Source organism: Eretmochelys imbricata, chromosome 2 (genome assembly GCF_965152235.1).
Source record: "Eretmochelys imbricata isolate rEreImb1 chromosome 2, rEreImb1.hap1, whole genome shotgun sequence".
Taxonomy (NCBI): domain Eukaryota; kingdom Metazoa; phylum Chordata; order Testudines; family Cheloniidae; genus Eretmochelys; species Eretmochelys imbricata.
In genome coordinates, this window is record NC_135573.1 from 247440639 (window position 1) to 247462980 (window position 22342).

The following is a 22342-nucleotide window of genomic DNA, read 5'->3' on the forward strand; positions in this document are numbered from 1 at the left end:
TCCAACCTAAACCTCCCTTGCTGCAATTTAAGCCCATTGCTTCTTGTCCTATCCTCAGACGCTAAGGAATGAGGAAGCCTTTAAAAGGCAGGAAAGTGCAGTCAGTGGAGGGAAGGAGCCGGATTGCCCTACGCAGCAGACTGCAGGAGCAACTCCTGAAGCTGCAGAGGGAACTCCTAAGCAGGAGACCTTCACCCCAACCCTGGGCAGAGTACAGTGGACCCCCAGGGTAAGACAGACAGACTCAGCCTGCCTCAGAGACCCAGCCAGAGCAATTTCCCCAAACTCATTATGTCAGGGCTGGATCATTGGTAACACTGTAGACTCATCACCTCACCTCTCTCTTTGCTGAGACTACAAGGAGGGAGTATCCCTGAGTGTATGAGGGTTTATGACTCATTTTTATCCTGCCAACTAGACAGAATTTAGGAGGCTCTCAAAGGGAAGAGCCCCCCTAGTTAAGTGGGGCCTGTGTTGTGACTGCCCAGTTTGCTAAGTGCTCAGGTTCCCCCACCCACTTAGAGAGGAACCACTAAAGACACTGTTCAGTAGCCACCTGTATTTACCATGTGATGTTAAAGAATCCATTTCTGTCTGATGCCTGACTTAGCTATGCATCAATGTTGGCAAAACTTGCATTTTGAAAACATTTTAAATAATCTAAAAAACCTTAAGAAATTATGGACATGCTTGTAATTTAATTAAGAATACACAATGCTGCCTCATTTAAACTTCTAACCCTGGAAAGAGAAACAGAGCATATGTCTTCATTGCATTTGAAAGGAAGTGGCATTCCCTCTGTGCACTATGACAGAATGTGTAAACCCACAGGAAGCATTTTGGATGCATTTTGAAATATGTTATTATAGCTCAATCCCTTCTGAAGCGTTACAGCCACTTACTTGTACTTCCTGATGAGGTTAGTGCAATGAAATATAGCTGGATTTGCAGGAGGGGAGCAGTTTCCAACTCATTGGCTTTTGTTGTGTCTACAGAGCATGACTCGGCCTTGTTGTGGAAATGCAACCTTCATGGGTTCCTAATTTTTTTTTTAACTCAACAATTCTAGAAAGCAAATACGTATTCAAAACACTGATACATGTCTGCAACTTCAACGTGACTTTAAAGGGTCTCTGTGTGGAGTGCATAAATATAATATGATCCTTGACTGTACAGAGAGGTGTCTGTCACCAGCAAGTTCTAGCCATTGCATTTGAAATGAGGTTCCAGCATCCGAAGCTCCATTCTGTTTTAATTCATTGTCTAGAAAAACAATGCCAGGGAAACTTTCAAATTACATTCCAAAGGGTCTGAACTATTTCAAATGTTTAGATTTAACTGTTAATTTTTGTTTTGTTTCAGTTTTTTTAGAAAGCCCCAATAAATCAAATGGAAATAGGACCTTTCATGCTTTCCTAGAGTCAGTCAGGACTGTGTACCAGCAAAATTGCACTTTCATGAAGCTTACATGTAGTGTTGCTAGATAGACTCCCTCTGTTAAATAGTTCAGTTAAAATAGCTTCCAAACAAAATCCTGCTTATAAAAGGGCTGGTGTTTCTGATCTGTCTAGGGAAATAAGGTTTCTTCTGTGTCTTCCTCTGTTTCAGAAACTAGAAATAAAAACAAACCACCCTTTTCTACTGCATTTTCAATGCTGGGTTGTTCCTGAACATCAAAGCATGATCTAATTAAAGCATTAAAATAATATTTAGAACTTGACCCTTACAACTGAAAATGTCAATAATTCACAGTGTAGGAAATGGCCTAACTTCATTATCATGCACATTGTGTAAAGAGTTGTCACTTTGGATGGGCTATCACCAGCAGGAGAGTGAATTTGTGTGGGGGGGTGGAGGGTGAGAAAACCTGGATTTGTGCTGGAAATGGCCTAACCTGACGATTACTTTAGATAAGCTATTACCAGCAGGACAGTGGGGTGGGAGGAGGTATTGTTTCATATTCTCTGTGTATATATAAAGTCTGCTGCAGTTTCCACGGTATGTATCTGATGAAGTGAGCTGTAGCTCACGAAAGCTCATGCTCAAATAAACTGGTTAGTCTCTAAGGTGCCACAAGTACTCCTTTTCTTTTTGCGAATACAGACTAACACGGCTGTTACTCTGAAAAGTGTAGTTGTGGTTAGCCTTAGCCTGTTCTACTGTAATCTATAGATGGCCCTAGAAATGCCACACCATCTTGATGTAGCAAGTGGCCAAGGATGGAATTTTAACCTTGCTGGTTTCAAGAGTAGGAAAGAAAGTAGGGGGGGTGGGGGGAGGGCGCGGGGAAAGCTGTGAGATCTAGCTACTTCCCCAGGAAGGCCATCCTGGTAGGTGAAAATCAGGATGTCATTATTATTTTAAAGTAACTTTTCTTTTGGATTTCTTGTTGCAAATGTTAATTCAGGTCATCTGAACACTAAGGTGTATATATAAAGCAATCCATCAATGTTCCAGAGGCTTATGAGAGAGAAAGAGGCATCTTCTCAGACTGACCACTGTACTTTGTTAATATTCAACATCATTCAGAACTCATTAGACCTTCTGCTAAAATATAATTATAAATCAAAGTAGTTTTTTTTTAGCAAAATGGAGGCAGAAGGCAGCCACTCAGCCTGTCTGCTTCTGTCCACTGACTTTCCAAGCCAATGAGCACAAAAGAATTTAATCCAACAAAACTTTGTGGGGTTTAAAAACAAATATTTTTAAATACCTCTCTCCTGAAAGATACTCGTATAAACTTTAGGATAAAGCACATGTTCTGAATTCTGGGCATGGGTGGATAATTGTGTGTGTTCTGCAGTTTCCAAAATACCTGTATTTTCAGAGTTTTAAAATTTGATGGGACAAGGGCACTCTGAATTGGAGTTTTGACCTCGGGATGTAATACAATTGCATTCTCCTGGGGCTCAGTGAGGTTCTAGAGAATCTTCACCTGATTGTACATGGCTGTCAGTAGGTAATGCAATTTAAGAAAATAGTACACAAGTCTACTACAGTAAGGGAATAAAAGGTCAGTACTGCACATGGAATAAGTGACTGCTATGGGGTTTGTACTTAACCTTACTGTACTATATTCTCCCTGGCTAATGGACACTGTAACGGTGGTTATTCTAGCACTGCTGAGGTCAAAGGGTCCAGCTGATGACACTCTTCTGGATCACTACAAGCTGACCCCTCTCTGTGCCTGCACACTACCCCTCTTTGTGTGGGTCTAGGTGTGGAAGGTGTGTGTATTTGCAGCCATAGATAAGAGATGCTGTAGTTCAGCCACAAGTTACTGGGCTTGATGTGCAAATTACCCAGTCGAAATTCTATAACCTGGGTTCTGTAACAGGTCAGACTAAGAGCATGTCTAGACAGAGTCAGGCTATGTCTACACTTGGAGCTAGTGATGTGATTGCCACAGCTGCCTGGATTCTGTGGATACATGCTCGGGGCAGCTAGCCTAGGCCACCACTCGCTGCTGCCTATGCCACTATTTTTAGCACTGTAGCTCAATGAGAGCTAGCGTGAGTATGTCTACGTGAGCTGGGAATCACACCCCTAACTCCACTTGTGGATGTAAGTCTCAGTGTGCAGCAAGCTGGGGTGTAAAGCTACAGTACTGTAGCCTGCCGTGCACCGTCTGTGTGGGCCCTGACACCGTGCACTAAAAGCTTCTTAGCGCTCTTTGATCTGAACTTTTACAGAACTTTTCGTGCACAGTAGCCGGGTGGCGTGGCACACTAGAGTGCTGTAAACTTACACCCCAGCTTCCCGCGCACCAACTCTCCAAAGAGACAAGTGCTTACATGATCCTTAAAATCTGTGAATAAATGTGAGACTGCATCATGTTGGAGCCTCAAACTTGCAGCAGTCCAGTGGGAGTTCTGAGGCTCTGGAGGAGTTTGGGATGGGATGAGGGGACTGGACTGGAGGGAAGAACATGCCAACGTGCCGGAACGCTCCCCTTCCGTGCTCCAGATGTGAAGGGAAAGAATGGGCCCTTAATTGTTATGTTCTATTTGTGTGGAATAAAGCGTGACATTTAAACCTGTTATCCTTAGCTAGAAAATAAATGAGACGTCAGTAGCATTTAGTTAGTATGTATAACTACATGTTATACATACTATTTGTATCAGTGTATATGCTATATGTAAAAGTGAAGCTGTCACTCCCTTCGCTTTTCTCAGCAACAAAAAAGAAAGAAAGAAAAGGTGGGGGTGGGGAGAGACCCCAAAACATAGTATTAAAACAGCAGCTAACAGGACTGTTTGTGTCTCTACTTGTGAATGAATTCTCCTGCAGTCTGTGATACCCATGTGGAAAGCAGCCAGGAAGTGCAGTATATTTGAAACACCCACTGTGGATAAAACATGGATGTGTCAGCCTGGGAGAAAAACTCATAAAGCTTCTAATAATTATGTTTTTTGTGTATTCTAGTGCGGTGTTTACCTGGACAAATCTGTTGGTCGTTGTAGTTGAGCTGGATGGATCAGAGCAAGAAGCCTTGGACCTGGTTCCTTTAGTCACCAATGTGGTCCTGGAGGAACACTATCTGATTGTAGGGGTGGTGGTGGTGGTGGACATTGGTGTAATTCCTATCAACTCCCGTGGAGAGAAACAACGTATGCACCTACGAGATGGATTTTTGGCAGACCAGCTAGATCCCATCTATGTGGCCTACAACATGTAGTCTTGTATCTTAAGGCTTCCATGGACTTTACTATAGATGTATACAATTTTTTGGTGTCCACTAAAAATGTGCAGATAAGAGGGTGAAACTCATCAGAATGGAACTGTATCTATTATGACTTTTCAAAGCAGTCACGGTTTGCAGGAAATAAAATGTGAAATGTGTTTTCTTTTACCACTAAATTTTAACGCAGAAGGACTAAGAAGTACTGCCCTTCAGTTTGTTGGAAAAGCCCATTTTAGGTTTTTTTTACTTATTGGATGAAACTGCTTTCTGAGTAAACGTGGCTTTGTATTTTATGTTGAGTAAAGCTGAAGTAGCTAATTTTTTTATTCTGCCCTCCAAGTGGATTCTTTTTAACAATTTATATACGATGACAAAGAATTATGTTCAGTTGTTTTTGATGCGTCATAAAAAAACATACAAATACAGATCCATTACTAATTTAAGCCATTTTAGATCCCACCATTTTAGGAAACTATGTAGAGGTACGAGGAAAATGCCCAAAATAGCACCTTCCAATTAGAGTTCTAGCAGCTTTCTCTGTCAGAGATGTCAAAAGCACAAAGGCCAAAGAGCCTTTGATACTAGTGTTAGAGTGGAAGAAATTTATAAATAAGGTGTATTTCGGCAATGAACTTGCAAATATCTTTGTACTAAACTAAAAAGATAAAATAAGTTAACTACTTCTTCTGTAATTATGTACAAAATGTTTAATTTATTTTGATCTCTTTAGAAGTATAAAAGAAAAAAACATTCAAGAATATTAATCTCTTGTAATGTTTGCTAATATAAAAACAAAGTGTTGTATTATCTTGAGTGGATAGTATCACATCAAATATATATATATGAAATATAAATTCACTAATGACAAAAAAGATTTTAAAGTTTAAAATGCAGTACTTGTCACTTGCATGGTGTCTCCCACTGTAGATAACCAAATGTTGCTCACAATTTTTTTGAGAAAAAGCAATCCTGGATTGCTAAGTATCCCTGTCTAAAAAAAAAAAAAAAAACCCTCTAGATACCAGCAAGTGGAATTATTGCTGCCTTTAAGGCAGTGAATGAATTTAAGACTAAAGATGCACTATACGATTTTTTTTTCTTTGCCATGGAGTCAACAATCAATATTTGTGCTGGCATGTGCATACACTTGTTAGACTTTAGAAAAGGCAGGTTGAAGAATAGCACTGGTTTGTAGCTGTATAACTTTGTTGCACAATTTTTGTCATCATTTCAGTTGGTGTTTTTGTTGTGATAAGGAAAGGTTTTGGTGGTTATTTGCATAGAGTTATCAATTTGCCTCTCAGCTGGTCCACGTAGCTTGGTGGCTAATACATCCAGTTTACACTTATAGAAAACTATTGTTTTAACGGTCTTTAATTTATTCTTCAACAGAGAATAACATGTAGTCATTACAATTGATTTAGCACAAATTGTGCATCTCCTAACAAGTCCCTAGACCAAGTGAACTAACGGAGGAACTGAAATGCCTGTTTTAAGGAACTGAGTCCCAAGGTCTCAGAACTGAGGCCATCAGTAGGGAACAGTGGGAAAACATTTATCACAGCTGCCTTTATTTTACTGCCTTTGGGTAAACTAGATCTTCAATTTCCCGTTCCGGTGTCTTTATTTCCTTTAACTTTCATAGTCCCTTCATTCCCTTGTAACTGAGTTGACCTGTGTGTGATCAAGAGTGGGGTTTACCAGCAGCAGTCCAAGAATGCTTTTCTTAATGTCCAAAATATGTTCATGTGCTGACTCTCATGACCAGATATGCATGACTAAGGTTGTTGCAGGGCAAACGTAATCATTTTTATAACACGCATAAGGGACGTATTTTGTCTGCCTTTGGAAAATATCTATGGCAGTGGACCCCTGCTAATGATAGTTTTGTTTGGCTTCTAAGACACAGTGTTGGTTGTTTAAAATCTCTTTAAAAGATAGGGACATTTTAGTCTGCATGTACAGTACAGAGCATCTTACTATGTAAGACTTGTTTTATTTCACACCACTCTCAGATTTCACTGTCCTGTGAATATTTCTACTCATGCTCTGAAGACCAGTTCTTATATTCTCTCACTCCTTTTTCTGCTCCCCAGAAAGAATAAAATCCATTCTTAATGGCAAGTTATTGTAAGGTTTCAGAAAAGATGTTGATTGATGACAACCATAATTGCAGCATGTGAACTAACTCGTGAAGTCCTGCTATTGCTGATCTCAGTACTGCAAAACAAATTTAGCAGTCATTTACAACATCACTTTAACCTTCACCAAGTCCACTTCACATTCATAGGAAAAACAACTGTGAATGCAGTTGTGAAACACAGTGAATAACAGATCTCTTCTGTACCCTGTCATCCGTGGTTGTTAAATTCTGAGTTAAGAGAAATGATAAACTGAATTTCTAGTTTGGTTATGCAAGCAAAAGGAAGGAAACACTAAGTACCATCAGACTGAGCAATAAAGAAGGATCGTTCTGTATTAGAAATTGTACTGTAGATAAACCATTCATGAGAATGTATAAAATGTTTGTCTTGTGACCTTGTGCTTTTGAAGTCAGACAAAACCATGTAATCAATTTGATGCACATGCACAAAAAGAGGGTACACAATGAACATTTAAACACAAAACTAATCAAACAGGAGCAGATTCCTCATGGTGCTTGTTTATTATATATATTTAATCCTGCTTGACACTTTACCCAAGGGAAGACTGTCCCTTTTATCAGTTGAATGTTAGCAGCGTTATTTCATAGAGTGTGGTGACTGGTTAGAGAAATTCATGTAACTCAGCCAATCACAGTTTAACAAAAGTTTTTATGTGCAAAGGACAGCAATCTTCTTGTATGTTAAACCACCAGTACGCTTTGTACATCTGTGATAACGCCTGTTTTATATTCAAATGAACAAATAAAAGCTTTTATTTTTGTTGCTCTGAAAATAGCAGTTTCTTAATTAGTCATCTAAAAATGAGGTTTCCTAATCCACATGGGTTCTTTGGAAGAATACTGATAGCTATATTGTAATTTTATTTTGTTTACCTCTCTTGTTGCATAATTTATTAGTAAGATCATTATACTTTTAACAATGTTTAAATACTGGTGTGAGCATTTATTGCTAAAGGACTTTCATATGGCAACAAATGTTTTATGTGAAATGTTTTTTTTAATTCTTTTTAATATATTTAAATATACTGTTCACATTTTTGCTGAAAGTGTAAAGATTATTGTAAGCTTGGTAACATTTTGTGAGAAGCAATAACAAGCATTAGTACTGTAAAACTCCTCAAATTTGTCACATCACTTTTGTTGCAAGAAATTGCTACTAGCATATTTCAAAAAAGTTACTGCTAAGTTATTCCTCTAGGTGTTTTAAATCTTTTCTTGAGCTCTCTGAAACAGTGTGAAAATATAGTACATGGGTAACTGGTACAAATCAACTATCTAAGGACAGAACCTTTAAATAGCTCACAAATGTTTTGGATTATCTCACTGTAGCATTGAGAACAACAATGTCGCTATTATGTCAGTTGGTCCTCTCAAAGAATTCAATGGTTTGGAAGCTTCCCTACTCATGCCCAATAGTTTCTGGCTTTTGGAAATCAGTTGCTAGTTCCTGTATTCAGACAGGAACCTCCTAAGTCCCTCACCTACTCCCTGTCTTCAAGATTTGACTTTGGATGGATGAAGCGTTCCAGTCAGCATTTGTTTAGGAGCCTAAGTGAAAAGTTGAGTGGGTTAAATCCAGTTCTTAATGGATAAGTGTTTATGAATGGGAACCCTGGAAGTAGTTTCAAAAGGCAGACGTGACCATCCATAGGAGTGAATTTCTCCAGTTTAAGGTTGAGGCAGAGTTGGGGAACTTGCACTGGAATGGGAAGTTTTGGTATAGAAAGTTGCACTGTCACCAGCCATACTATAACTATTGTGTAGATAAAGTGCTTCATTTTCCAAGGTTTGTCCAGCCACTACATTCTCAGGACTAGCACATCAGCACCGTTTCAAGATACTTCTCGGAAGGACAGCCTCATGCAATTGAGTCTTATTTATGTCAGGATCCAGTGGACAGCAGCTCTCCAGTCTTGCCCAGAATACTCTTATCAATTCATTTACATGCATTTTTTGTGGCACTCACCCTCGTATTCTAATGTTTCATTACAAATCAACCCTACTTCACTGTAGCGCAATATAATGCATGGCGCTACCTAAAAAAGGGTCATGAACAGTGGCTACATCTTCATTGCATTCTAGGGTGGCAAGGTTTCTTAAAAGATATGGTTCTATTGTGTACTGGGTTTTATGCGCTCTGAAACACAAAGTCCTTGCCCCAGAGAGCTGACACTACAAATACAAAAAAAGCAAAACAGTTGTGAAGAAGCATAATATACGCTTTACCACATAATAGTCTAAATCCAAAAGGGTGAAGTTACTTTCTTTAATGTCATGCTTTGGTGAATTTGCAGGGAGAGGCGTTGTGGAAGGAAGTGTCCTGAGGAGGGAGTTGAAGGAAGAAACAGTAGGTGGAGGGAAAGGGAAGGAATTCCAAGTGTAAGTGGCAGCATGGGGAAAGGTTCAAAGATGTCTGGGAGATAGAAAAGCGAGGATGGTTGTAAAGGCAAAAGAGAGTAATGCTCCTGTATAGACTTGATGTCAGAAACTGCTACCTCACTGAAGTTGAGAGGAAGCCAATAGAGGGGATTGAAGAAAGGAATGCCAAGGCTGGAGAGACAAGAGGAGGATGGTTTTAGCAGTATTATTTTGTATAGCTAGGTTTGACAGAATGCAATTATTTTTATAACTTTGACAGAAAATAATGGTGTTTATTTTTAATTTTTTCTATTTTTAATCTATTTAAATTCTCACAGTTTTGGGAAATTATGGGGGAGGTCACACGATTATTTATTGACAGTACATGTTAATATTCCGAAAGTTAAAGCTTTGTGTAACTATTAAAACACAAATTTTCAACATCCCATGGTAAAATATACATAGTAAATAGCCTTAAACTCTAACATTGCTCATAGCATTGTTCTTACTTTGCCTATCTATAAACGTTGATTATTATTAATGGAAATAATTTTTGGTAGGTTTCTGTGCATGATGAAATCAACATTTATTGACATTTACTGATACTCCTGGGGGAATTGTACACCACTGTGCATGTGTAAAATTCATATCCCCCACAGTTTTTTTTCCTCCGCAGAAAATAGATTCTTGCACAGCAGCGCTGCAGTTACACCTTTTGCCCACCTGAGGCTGCTGTGACACCAGGAGACAGGGCAGCTGGCTCATAGGCTGGAGCAGCCAGCCACGGAGAGGTCAGAGGGAGGGGTCAGAGGCTGTGTTCCTCACAGCAACATGCCCACAGGGCCAGGTCAGGAGGCATGGAATAGGGGAGGGACCTACAGAGTATGGCACACTGGGCTGCTGTGGGTGGGGGTGCGAGTCACATAGACTGGAGTTCATGAAGGGCTAGTGAGGGGGACAGACTGGGGACAGTGAGGGGGACAGGAGCTAGTGCGGTGACAGCATTGAGATAGGAGCTGAATGGGAGTGTGGGGGTACACGGGCATGGGGGCAGGAGGGGAAAGCTGGCTGAATGGGGACACAGGGACACATGGGGACAGGGGGTTCAGGGACACTTGGGGGGAGGTGGTTGCAGGGACACATGGGGATGGGGTAGCTATGCCTGACTGAATCGGAGAGGCTAGTGGTCAGCCAGGATGTGCATGGGGGAGTCTCCCCAACTCCCAAACAATCCCTTCCCCCCCCCCCCGCCAAAAAAACCTATTCCATACTTCTCCCACCCACATCTAACAACCCTCCAGGTTCACTTCCAGGCTTCTGCCCAGCAATTACTTCCCTCTTCCTCAGTTCCTCTGTTACCCCTGACTCCCCCAAGCCTTTACACTGCTTCTGAGGAGGGCAGGAAATATGTTTCTGTACTGTAGTTGAAATAATTATTATTCAAAGTTCTGTATTAATATGCCTATTATTTATCAAAAAAACATTTCCTGGATCTTTTTTGTGTCAGGAGGTTCAGACATACTTGTTGATAGGTATTTTGAAATAAATTACCAAGATAACTGAAATTGGCATTATTCTGACAAATAAAATATGCAGAATTTTGCAGAATTTTAAAATATTATGTGAGGTATTTTTTATCTTTTGGCACAGAATTCCCCCAGGAGTATACTGATAAAATATCTTCTCCTTCCAAGCCTGTGTATAGAATGAGGTGGAGAAAAATGAGGCAAAGCCAAAGACAAGGATATTGCAACAGTGAAGGTGAAACCAGTATCAAGTGGTAGAAAAAGGCAAAATTACCAATGCACCTAAGTTATGCACCTACATTTATATTTAGCCATCTAAACAATGTGTCCTTCACGTCCAATGAATTTTGGGTGTTCACTAGCTCAGAAAGGCAAGCCAATTATTTAGGCACCCAAATATAGGTTTGGGTGCTTACTTGAGATTGAGTTTGGCCAACCGGTTTTGAGGTTGAAACAAAACTGAAATGATATAATGTAGAGGTTTTACAAAGGCAATGATGGGCAGTGGGAGATTAGAAACAGCCTAGCTAATAAACCTTGGAGGTTGCAAAAGTGCATGAGAGGGAAGGTTGATGGAATGTGACACACCTGGAGAGAGTTTGGAAGGGAGAGAAGGGAGTTTGTTTTTCAGGAGATTGGAATTGGCAGTTGGATGTAATGTTAGACCTGTGCAAGATGAAATGCATAATAGCGGTGGGGAGGGCCAGGCTGGAGAAAGAGACATTTGGCAACCTTTTGCATAAAAAAAATAAGGGGACCTGAAGCCATTACCATTAGGAAACACCTAGGGTTGCCACCTCTCCAGAATTCTCCTGGAGTCTCCAGGAATTAAAGATTAATCTTTAATTAAACTAATGGCATGTGATGAAACCTCCAGGAATACGTCCAACCAAAACTGGCAACTCTATTAACACCTAAGAGTAGTCAGGAACAGGAGACTGAAGAGAGCTGATTTGGGTCGGGGAAGAAGATGTAAAGATAGAGTAGTGATGGGGAGTGATTGGAGAAGTCAGAGAGCACATACATGAGCCTAAGGAGGAGGGGTAATTGACAGTCAAAAGCAGCAGCTGCAGGCAAAAGGAGAAGAATAACGTTTCTATTCGACTCAGCCAGGAGGAGGTCATGGAGAAGACTCTGTGGAATGAAGGGAACAGAAATGAGCTTGCGGGGGCTCTAAGAGTCAGGGGAGAGGAAATAAGAAATTAAACTTCTTCAGGTGATTGTCCCTTTGTGTAGTGAGCTCCATGCTCCCAGGACCAGAGATTTTTCCCTGTGTCCATATGGGCCGCACATGTCCCCCACACTCTCCTTGTGCTCCGCACTGAAGGAATGACGGGCAGCCCCACCATCTTAGTTCTGTCTCCCCTCACACAGTCTAGGATGGAGCTATAGCATTTGTGCTGACCTCCAGCTTCTCACTGTGAACATTGCTATACACACACCCACACACAACTCCTAGGGTTGTGGAGGCTTAGGCCAAGGATGCCCACCTTCAGAAATTACTGCGAAAGTCACACACTTTTCCCAGTTATGGACATCCATGTGTGCACCTATCTGCACTGCCTGTGGGAAGCTCATGTCCCTTCCAGGCGCAGTATCTGCAGTTTGTGCCCACATAGGAGGAAACAGGACAGGGAGTTTCTGCTATGTAAAATCCTTGGGGCACGTAGAACCTCCCACTGGGAAGGTAGGGGTGGCTCTTCGTCTTTGGTCCCAGGCAGCTCTAAAACCTCAATTCTCCCTTTGAGTCCAAAAGACTCTGGTGAGCAGAGACTGGACAAATGGGGAAGAGAGCCATAAGCACTTGTGCAAGAACAAGAGGGAAGGTTCCCTGTCTGAGGCCTCTCAAAAGAAGCAGAAGTCCTTGTCCCGTTCTGAGTTATCATGAGCTTTGTGCTCCACCGTGGGCCTGGCCAGTACTGAGCAGAGCCAGACCAGGATTTCTCTGAAGGGCAAAACTGCAGCATCCTCCAGTACTGGGATCGCTTCTTTGGCACCAAAACCCTCATTTATATTGCCAGATCTGGTACTCTCATCTTCAGTGGCCGAAGCTGTGGAGATTTTCACAGCAACTCCAGCTTGCTTTCCTGCTGCTCCCAGAACTGGAGTTTCTACGCCCCTTGACCGTAGGCCTCAGTTGATATCATTGCACTTCTCTCTGTCCCTAGGGTTATCAACTGTCCCGGTTTCGCCGGGAGTCTCCCGGAATCGGTCTCTATCTCCCGGAGGCTACTAAAGCCAAACTGGGAGATTTGGGCCACTAAAAGTCTGGTGGCACAGTGGGGCTAAGGCAGGCTCCCTGCCTGCCCTGGCCCCGCGCTGCTCCCAGAAGCGGCCGGCCCATCCCTGTGGCCCCTGGGAGGGTAAGGGGTCTCCATGCACTGCCCTTGACTCCACAGCTCCCCTTGGCCAGGAACTATGACCAATGTGGGCTGCAGGAGCGTGGAGCAGTACAATTCAACTCTCCACTTGTTACACAGATGTGTCCCCCCCAGGTTGGGGAGCACACAAGGAAGACTAGGTTCCCTAGGGAATGTCCTCCCCCTCCCTATCCCCGGAGTCTCTGCTTTACATTGTGTTGGAGCTAAGGGCAATCTGATTAGTCTGAAAACAATTATTTTTTGCTCCTGTGGCCAATCAATCCAGGTGTTTTCAGGCAACTGATGGCAGTCTGTTATATTGACAGTAAGGACCAGCACACGCTTCACAGAAGCCATCACCATTTTGAACTGGTGCATATTACCCTAAACCACAACCACCCATCCACCTTCCAGGGATCCACAACACCCTGGCAGATTCTCTAAGGAGACAGTTCTCCACAGAACATGAGTGTGAGCTATGTGACCTGAGAATCTTGGAGGTATTTTGAGTGCGGGGCTTCCCATCCACAGACCTCTTCATGTCCAATATGAACAAGTACAAGGAGTTCTGCTTCAGCAGGGGGTACATGATGAGCTTTTCATACAATGGTCAGGAGCCTTGCAGTACATGTTCCCTCCCCCAATTTCCTTTTTAAATCAAGTATTGCAAAAAAAAAATCGGACAGAACAAGGTACAAATCATCCTTCTAGCACCAGGTAACACCTGACAATGCTGATCCCCAGTGCATCTGCAGCTATCCATCCGGCCTCCTCTCTGCTTTGTCCTGCCACATCAGCTACTAACCCAGGGTACATGAGTGCAATTTATCCTCTACCAGATACCTGCTCTGCTTTTCCCCCCCACAGTCACAGCCTGCTCCGTGAAGGACATGATTTAAGCCTTCTCGCAAGTGCCAAAACCTGTACCAGCCTGGGACTTGAACCTTATTTAATAATCTCTTAGTAAGTCTCCGGTCAAGTCCCTGGCTTCCTGCTCTCTATTACATCTTTCTATGAAGGTACCATTTTTTCATCGTTATCAAGTCAGTCAGAAGAGTTGGGGAGCTGGAGGTGCTCATGGCTGACTGCCCCCCTGCCCCATCCAGTTTTCTGTAAGGACAAGGTATCACTGAGGCTGCAACCTAAGTCACGCTCCTAAAGTGGTGTCAGACTTTCACATCAAACAGTGTATCCAGCTACTTGTGGTTTACTCTAAAACTCACTAGAGCAGGGAAGAGGTGGTGTGGCACTCACTGAACTTGTGTAGGGCACTTTCCTTCTATTGTCAAAGAACAAAATAATTTCAAAAGTCCCCTAGACTTTTTATCTAATTTGTGGAACATATGAAAGGAGAGGCCCTGAGGCTATGAAAATCAATCTCAGAGTGCAACAAGAATCGATGTTTTTCTAAAAGATACCCTCTAGGAATTATTTTGGGGAAGTTCTGTGGCCTGTGTTAGGCAGGGAGTCTCACTAGATGATCACAATTGTCCCTTCTGGCTTTAGAATCTAAGAATCCTACTCTGCTATGAGTTGAACAATAGATCCCTTGAGGGCATTATAAGAACTCACTCAACTGCAGCAAGAACTCACTCAACTGCAGCTGACATCTGCAGAGCAGCAACTTAGAGTTCTGTACACACTTTCACTAGACAATATGTACAGCTGCAAGCAACTGCTTCTGATGCCTCTGGAAGGAGGAGCGTTGTACCATAGGACTCCAGGTAGCCACGTCCATATGGAAACACTACTTGTGAGTTTCCTGATGTGCAGGAGGGGTTGCTCGCCTTGCAATAACTTGAATTCTTCAAGATGTGCTGTTCCTGGATGTGGTGCACTGCCCACCCTTCTTCCGCATTGCGTGGCTTCCCATACTGGGACACTAGTGGTGGAGAAGACACGCAGATAGAAGCAATCTGGCAGACCCTTTTCATTCCCTCAGGGTGGAGCATGAGGAGAGCTGGGGCTCACGTGAAGCCCACACAGACTGATAGGGAAAAATCTCCAGTCTTGGGTGCATCTACAACCTGAAGTGCACATGGGAAGCACACATCTCAAAGAGCCCATGGTGACCAGTGTAGTCTTTCCATAACAACCACCATGAGTGCCTGTTCCAGGCTCATTCAAGACCTTGGGTGCTGCCGCCATCCTGGCATTTTTTTTCATAGGTTTGGCTCAAGATCCTTTAGGCTTTTCCCAAACACAGGCAGTGGGATGTTTATAATGCCATTGCTGCCACATGACAGGGTGTGTCTGTCAATTTGTGCCCAGCTCATGTGTGCTCAGACACCAAGCTGCGCAATGTCTCCACGTACATCCACTTTGTGTGTAACAACAAATGACGCACAACCTGAATGTACTTCAATAACAAACCTAGGGCCAAATATATAGGGGGACCTTTATCATCAATGGAGATGGTACCCAGGGCCTTTTACATCAAACATATCAGACCAACCCACTCAATGAAAAGCATAAATCTGTCCGTAGAGGTGGTACAAACAAACCAATGGTTTTGATTTTTTTTTTCTTTTTTGTTGAAAATTGAAATTTTTTTCAAATCAGTTCAATTGTTGGTGGTGGGGGAGAAAACAGGAAGAAATTGTCATCCATTGCTATAATTTTTTTACTTTGGCTGCTGAAAAATTATATTCCGTCTCTTTTCTGCATGGAGAGACAGAACCAGAGTAGGCTTGAAACTGCAGTTCTAATCTGCAATAAAGTGATTATTTAGAACGGATCAAAAATTCTTGCATTTTGAACTGATTCAAGGGACAAATTTTTCATGAAAATGTTGGTGAACATTTTCCACATTTTCTTCAACTGGCTTTAGTGCCTAGATAGCAAGGGTGCCGCCTTACTCGAGAGGTTTTTTTCTCTCTGTGTATCATTTCTGCTTACTTTACTCACTCAAATCAGCATCTAGCTTTACTGTGCTAGCAAAGTAACACACCTAGGGGAGAAGGAGCTGGCCTCTGTTCCAGGTTGTTGCTAAATCAACTGTTCCAAATGCAATACCTTTGTTAGTGATGATTCCTGAGCCAGCGAGCGAGCAGCTTGAGATTCAGGTTCTAGCCTGAGTCTGCCAGGCTGGCCAACATCTTCTTACTAAAACTGAATTGATCTTTAGCTAGAATCTTTCAGACAAAATAAACATGGATCCAACTGTGCCACTTTTCAAGTTCTCATTCCGGGTAAACCTGCACCTCAGAAAGTCAGCCTCCTCTAAAAATTAACTAGCCCCAGATTTGGCTTTAGTGCTGAATGTGGATTCACTTTAACCTCAGGGACAGCAATTTTCTCAGAGATCAGGGCCCTTAAGGAGACCTGTGTGCTACTAGCTGTTGTAAATACTTAGGTAGCTCATCACCATAGCTTCTGAGTGCCTTCCACTCTTCCGTGTAGTTCTCCTCACAACACCCTCATGATGAAGGGCAGTACTATTGTCCCCATTGTAAAGACAGGGAACTGAGGCCCACAGCCTCAAAGGTATTTAGACATCTGACTCCTATTGCAACACCATTTAAAATCAATGGGAGCTAGGTATCTAAATACCTCTTAGAACAGGGGTGGGCAAACTTTTTGGCCTGAGGGCCACATCTGGGTGGGGAAATTGCATGCAGGGCCATGAATGTAGGGCTGGGGCAGGGCGGTTGCGGTGCGGGAGGGAGTGCGGGGTGTACGAGGGGGCTCAGGGCAGGGGTTGGGGTGCAGGAAGGGGCTCAGGGCACAGGTGCAGGCAGGGTACAGCAGGGGGCTCAGGGCAGGGAGTTGGGGTGCGGGAAGGGTTCAGGGTGCGGGCTCCAGCCCAGTGCCACTTACCTGGAGCGGCTCTGGGGTGGCAGCAGTGTACAGCAGGGCTAAGGTGGGCTCCCTGCCTGCCCTGGCCCCGCGCTGCTCCCGGAAGTGGCTGGCACCACATCCCTACGGCCCCTGGGGGAGGGCGAGCAGAGGGTTCTGCGCACTGCTCTCACCTGTGGGTACCTCTACTGAAGCTCCCATTGGCCGGGCTTCCCCATTCCCAAGAGCAGTGCACGGAGCCCTCTGCCTCCCCTCCTCCCAGGGGCCGCAGGGACTGGTGATGGCTGCTTCTGGGAGCATCGTGAGTCCCGCGATGCCCTGGGGGTGACAATCCCACAGGCCAGATCCAAAGCCCGTGGGCCGTAGTTTGCCCACCCCATCTTAGAATCTGAGCCTAAGGGATTTGCCCAAAGTCACATGGGAAGTCTGTGGCAGAGCAGGAAATTGAGTTGAATACATCTGCATTCTAGGCTAGTGCCCTAACCTCTGGACCAGCCTTCCTCTGCTCACTTAGTAAACACACTCAAACAGTGACTTAGTCTCAGACAACCTTGTCTTTTTCTTCAGGAGACGGGGCGGGGGGAGGCTGGAGAGAAATGCAAATCAACTTCGGATACTGAGGATAAAGCCCCTGCTTAAACATCACTTCAGGACAAAAGTCTCTTAAACAAAGGCCCTTAGACAATCTTCACCTGCCCCTCATTCATGGCCTTGCAGAAAATAAGTGCTCCTGTTGCTGAACAATGGTGCCTCTGGAAAATCAAATGAGCTGAGCTGTGGCTTAGGGGTTTGCTAAATTCAGAGCAAAAAAGATAAAGTAAGGTCAGAGCTACACGTGTGTTATGGTTCCTGGGTCCAAGTCTGCAACTCTTACTCATAGGCATAGTCCTTATGTAGACAAGTAGCCCAACTGGTACTGTTCACATGGAGTGAGGTTTGCAGAACTGGGTCCAGTAACAGGGTTCAAATACTAATGAGAACCACCCAGGTCTTTCACGATTACTGTCCCTAAACAGATTCTCAGACTGCGCAGAGACTATCATGGCGGCTCTTTTTTGCTGTTTGAAGTTCAGGCCAATATTGACCTGGTGGGGCCTTGTCTAAAATAGCTTTGATAAAGGCTTTGTGGCTCTGCAGGGATAGGGCACACTCATTCTACAATCATTCCTAAGTGCCACACAACTAGCTGCTTTCCACCGTCTGATAGGAAGCGAGTCAAAACAGCCCTCCGTCTCCAAGACTGAAACACCTACTTTGAGGTCAGCATTCCCTGCTGCTAGTTTGTCTGATTCCTGTTAGATTCAAGGACTTCCACAGTTTGGCTTTTCAATCACTCACTGAGCTGGAGAACAAGTTTGTCTCTGTGTGAGACCATGGATCTGAGTGTGTCAAATATTGGTCTCAATATCTTTCTTTTTAAAAGGCAACTATTTAAAGGACAAATGTTGGGTGAAAGTGTGGACACAGCTTTGAGTGATTCTGTCAAGGGGTGAAAAGCCTGAAAATACATGTCCTGCTCATGACAGCAGGGACCAGACAATTAAATCAGGTGAGGAATCATGGCTTTGAACAGGCTGCTGCCAAAGAGGCTCATAATAAATGTATTGTCTTTCTAAATCTGGTTTCTTAAATTTGGGCTCAGTACATAAAATTCAGCCCACAGGAGCCTTCTGCTAAAAAAACCAAAACAAAAGCGTCTTCCCCCTTCAGTTCTGTGTCTCGAAGAAAGCTGTAAAAATATGGCTGGAGCTCTCAGAAAAAGCTATGACAGCTCTTCTCATGCTCTAACTGCTGCTATATACGCACCCACTGCTTCCAGAGCAATTATGCTTTGACAGTGTTTTAAAAGGAGACTGGGCACAAAGGGAATGAAGAAGCATTTGATTAGATTTCTCTTGCAATTAGTTTTTTTGTGGTGATGCATCATTGATGTCACTCTTCTGTCTGTAAAAATGAGAAGAGCACTTGTGATTTCACTTCGCAGTTGGGTTCAGTCCGTCCCTTCAGAAAGCAGCAAATATTCAGAGAGGGATTAGATGCAACCTTAGCTAATTTTAATGAGAAAAATACAAATAGGGTTTGACCACTAATGGCAGTCATGATGACAGTCATTTGAACAATCCTGTTTTATAGCTTCTGCACTCGCTAAATGAATTAGAGTAAAATTCCAACTCTGCCTCTTTACCCTTTTCAGTTTTTCCACTGATGATTTTATTTTTATATATATATATGTGTGTGTGTAGGTATATATGACTTTGTTCCATTCTTGACTGGAAGGGGCAGCCAGCCTTCTACTACAAGATTATTCTGTGTTTGGGAAGAGGAATGTAATCTGACTGTATTTCCTTTTCCATTTAATTTTTACCAAAGGAACGGATGCCAGCCGTGGGCAGTGAGTAGAGTTGAGGGTCATAGGGAACGGTAATGTTGACAGTCTTCGCAGTATGGGTAAGTATTGCTTGTCAGTAAGACACCAACATATGCAGAGGTGCCCCCTTCTCCATTGGGCAGTCAGGGCCATGTGGAGGACACAGCTGGCAGGTATACTCTATGACAAGGAGCACTACAGGTTTTGTAGCAGTAGGACACCATGTGTGGTGGGTTCATAGGTGGAGGTGGGAGTTACAGCGTTTAAGGCCGAGTTCCCCAATAGCTCTTTAAAGCACAGAGTGTTAAACATAACTAGATGTTTAATAGCCCAACAGTTTGGAAAAGGAGGCTCTTACATAAACACAAGCCGAAACTTAAAAGATGCCTAGAAAAAGACAAGGAAATAACAATTCATGTGTGCATATATGTTGTCACAAAAAATATCTTGGTACATTGTTGAGCGCTCCATAGCATCCCAGTTCAGACCCTCTGACCGTGCACTCTCCATGCGCAGCTTTTAGCTTACTCAGCACTGCTTTTTCCCTGTCTGGCCTCCCCTCATAGCTCTCTTCTCATGCAGAACTTTCCCTGTTAGCTCACTCCTACTGCAGAACTTGCCCCACAGAGGCATGCCTACTAGCTTTGTCTGACTAGGTACCTGAGTGTCCCGCACAGCTCTTGCTGTCTAGCTAAGGGTGTTCCCTATTTACCTGCTATGCTAGTGTCCTCTCAGTACATAACTGTCAATTAGTTTCTCTGCTCATGTTCCCATGACATGTTTGTATTGTTTGCAGCCTCCCATGACCTGCCAGGTGCCTTCCATAAGTGAGGTGGGAAACAGCCAGCAACATAGTCCCTCCTAGCTACACAGGCCAAGCCTCCCTCGTGACAAATCCCCCACCCCAAAGTAAAATTCTTTGTGTGTGGGGGGGAAATCCCCCCAAATTTTCAAGACGAGAGCAAAATGATGCAATCAGACCTGGTGCGCTCCTATTGTTTGCCATACAGGTTGGTCAGGCAACTGCATATATTCAATTTTGTTGCGTCCCAATGAGTGTCAAGGCCCTTCACCCAAAGGTGTTACTCAGTTATAATCTGGGGTAGGGCAACATCTGTAAATCCTTGAATGTGCATGTTTCTTGGGGAGTGGACAAAGGTATTTCCTATTACTGAATCTTGTGTGTGCTGCCCTCTTAAGAACACGGTTTAGCTGTATGAAAAGAGTTTAGAGCAAAAGGTTAACACCCTTTCTGAAAGTGATCTGTGGGCATTAATGAGAACAGAGCTGTACCGAGTCTGAGGTTTAAATATAAATGTTGTGGTAGTTCTTTGCCAAGTCACAAGGTGAGTGAAACTGTCATGCCTTTAGGTCAGATTTCCCCCTTGTTTCTTATGTATTGGCATAGAAGGCTTTTCTATTTAGCTCCCTAGATGATTAATTGTGGCATTAGAGGTTGCTGGGAGCTAGTGCATAACCAAGAAATATTTTTTTTTGGTAGCTTTTCTTGCTCCATAAAATGGTGGTAGTTTAACCTGTAGGTAGCTGCATGCCTCTCTTCTGACTTGTGAAGAAATAGAAAGCAGCGCTATCAATTGTCTCCCCATCAGCAGAGCAATTAATACAACTGAGAGCAAATTGCAACACTCAGGAAGCCTGTTTCCATTTCTGTAAGGGTGGGAGCTGGTGCACCTTCTTAGGCCCCAGCTGAGCGGGCTACGGTTTGCAATGGACAGAACACGGAAAATGTAACCCTTATGTACATATTGTCGTCTCCAGATTGGCTATGAGGCCAACTTACAATTCTCCTCTCACTTGAGCGTTCACTGGGGAATGATACTCGTTCCTCTTCATAATTGTTGTTAACAAGGTGGTGTAATGAACTAGCTTTTCTTTTTGTGTGCGTGTCCAAACAACTGATTGGTGCTGAACAGACTTGGAACTGCCTGTCTGGTTGTGTTATATGTCTCATGCTGCTGCTTACAGCAAAAAAAGATTGTATCCCCATAGCTGCTGTGAAGTCAGTGACTATGGTGTGCAGCACAGTAACAGCTGTGAAGTCCTAGGCATCCAAAAATGTGTTATATTGGTATTAAGGTGAGCTGTGAATTCTTGGGAACCCAGATGGCCAAGGATGAACTTCGCTTATTTGAGCGTGTATAATAATCTGGTTACTGTAGATGCATACTCCTGCCCTCTATTGGATGGTATCAGAATGGCTCTGTCTGTGAGGCACTGCTTAGTGAATACAGACATGCTTGATCCCTACACGGGTCTCTACATGCCCAAGCAGCGACTCTCCCCTGCTGGAGTCTCTCTCTACAGCAAGGGATGACTCCCAGCAGCAGAGAAAGGCTCTGGTAGGGGGCAGACCACAGAGAAAGGCTAGAGCTGCCCTCACCTTTTCCCAGTGCCTCCCCAGCCAGAGCCCATTGCTGACATGTGTGGCTACACACTGCAGTCTGGACACAGCCTGATTTTCACTGTGACATGTAGCTACACCCACCCTCCATGCCACTGACAGGTGTGCAGCGTAGATACAGCTTAAAAATAGCTGTGCGCACATTGTGTCTCCAGCTCTCAACCCCAGGTGGTCTGGCGGGAGCCTGAGCTCCAGCCGAGCCACAATGGCCACATTGTTTCAGCCCACTAGCTGAAGCCCTCCTCGTGCAAGTCTGTCTACCTGGCCTGAGAGCTGCAGTGTAGACATAAGCGAGAGGCCGTCATGTGCATCAGCGTGACTGCTGTTAAGCCTGAGCTGGGCGTGGATTTGTTACGGCATTGCTATGCTCACCTGTTGGTAAATGTTTTTTACTCCTAAGGCCTTGCCTACAGAAGGCTGGCAATGTACTGCGTGCCAAGGTCGCTAACCCATCAGACCTTCCTTTGTTTGTGTGTGCTCACACTGTGGAAGCTGCACCACTGTAAGGCAGCATATATTTTTGCCTTTAGTCCACACTGTGCTGGGCTACATCAATTGTGGCATATTGCCATATTGGGCAGGCAACCCAGAGTTTCTGGCACTGCTCCCAGCATTCTGGATGATGATCATGCTGGCTTGTGGGATACCTCCAGGAGACCTGG

General features: G+C 43.7%; 1 protein-coding gene across 1 annotated transcript in view; it reads left to right on the plus strand.

Moving 5' to 3' along the window:
• DIP2C (disco interacting protein 2 homolog C) overlaps positions 1-4678 on the plus strand; it is a 492048-nt gene extending 487370 nt beyond the window's left edge. The window contains exon 37 of the mRNA XM_077809483.1: positions 4426-4678. Within this exon, the coding sequence (XP_077665609.1) occupies positions 4426-4678 (253 nt within the window). The remainder of the gene's footprint in view (positions 1-4425) is intronic.
• The last annotated feature ends 17664 nt before the right edge of the window (positions 4679-22342 follow it).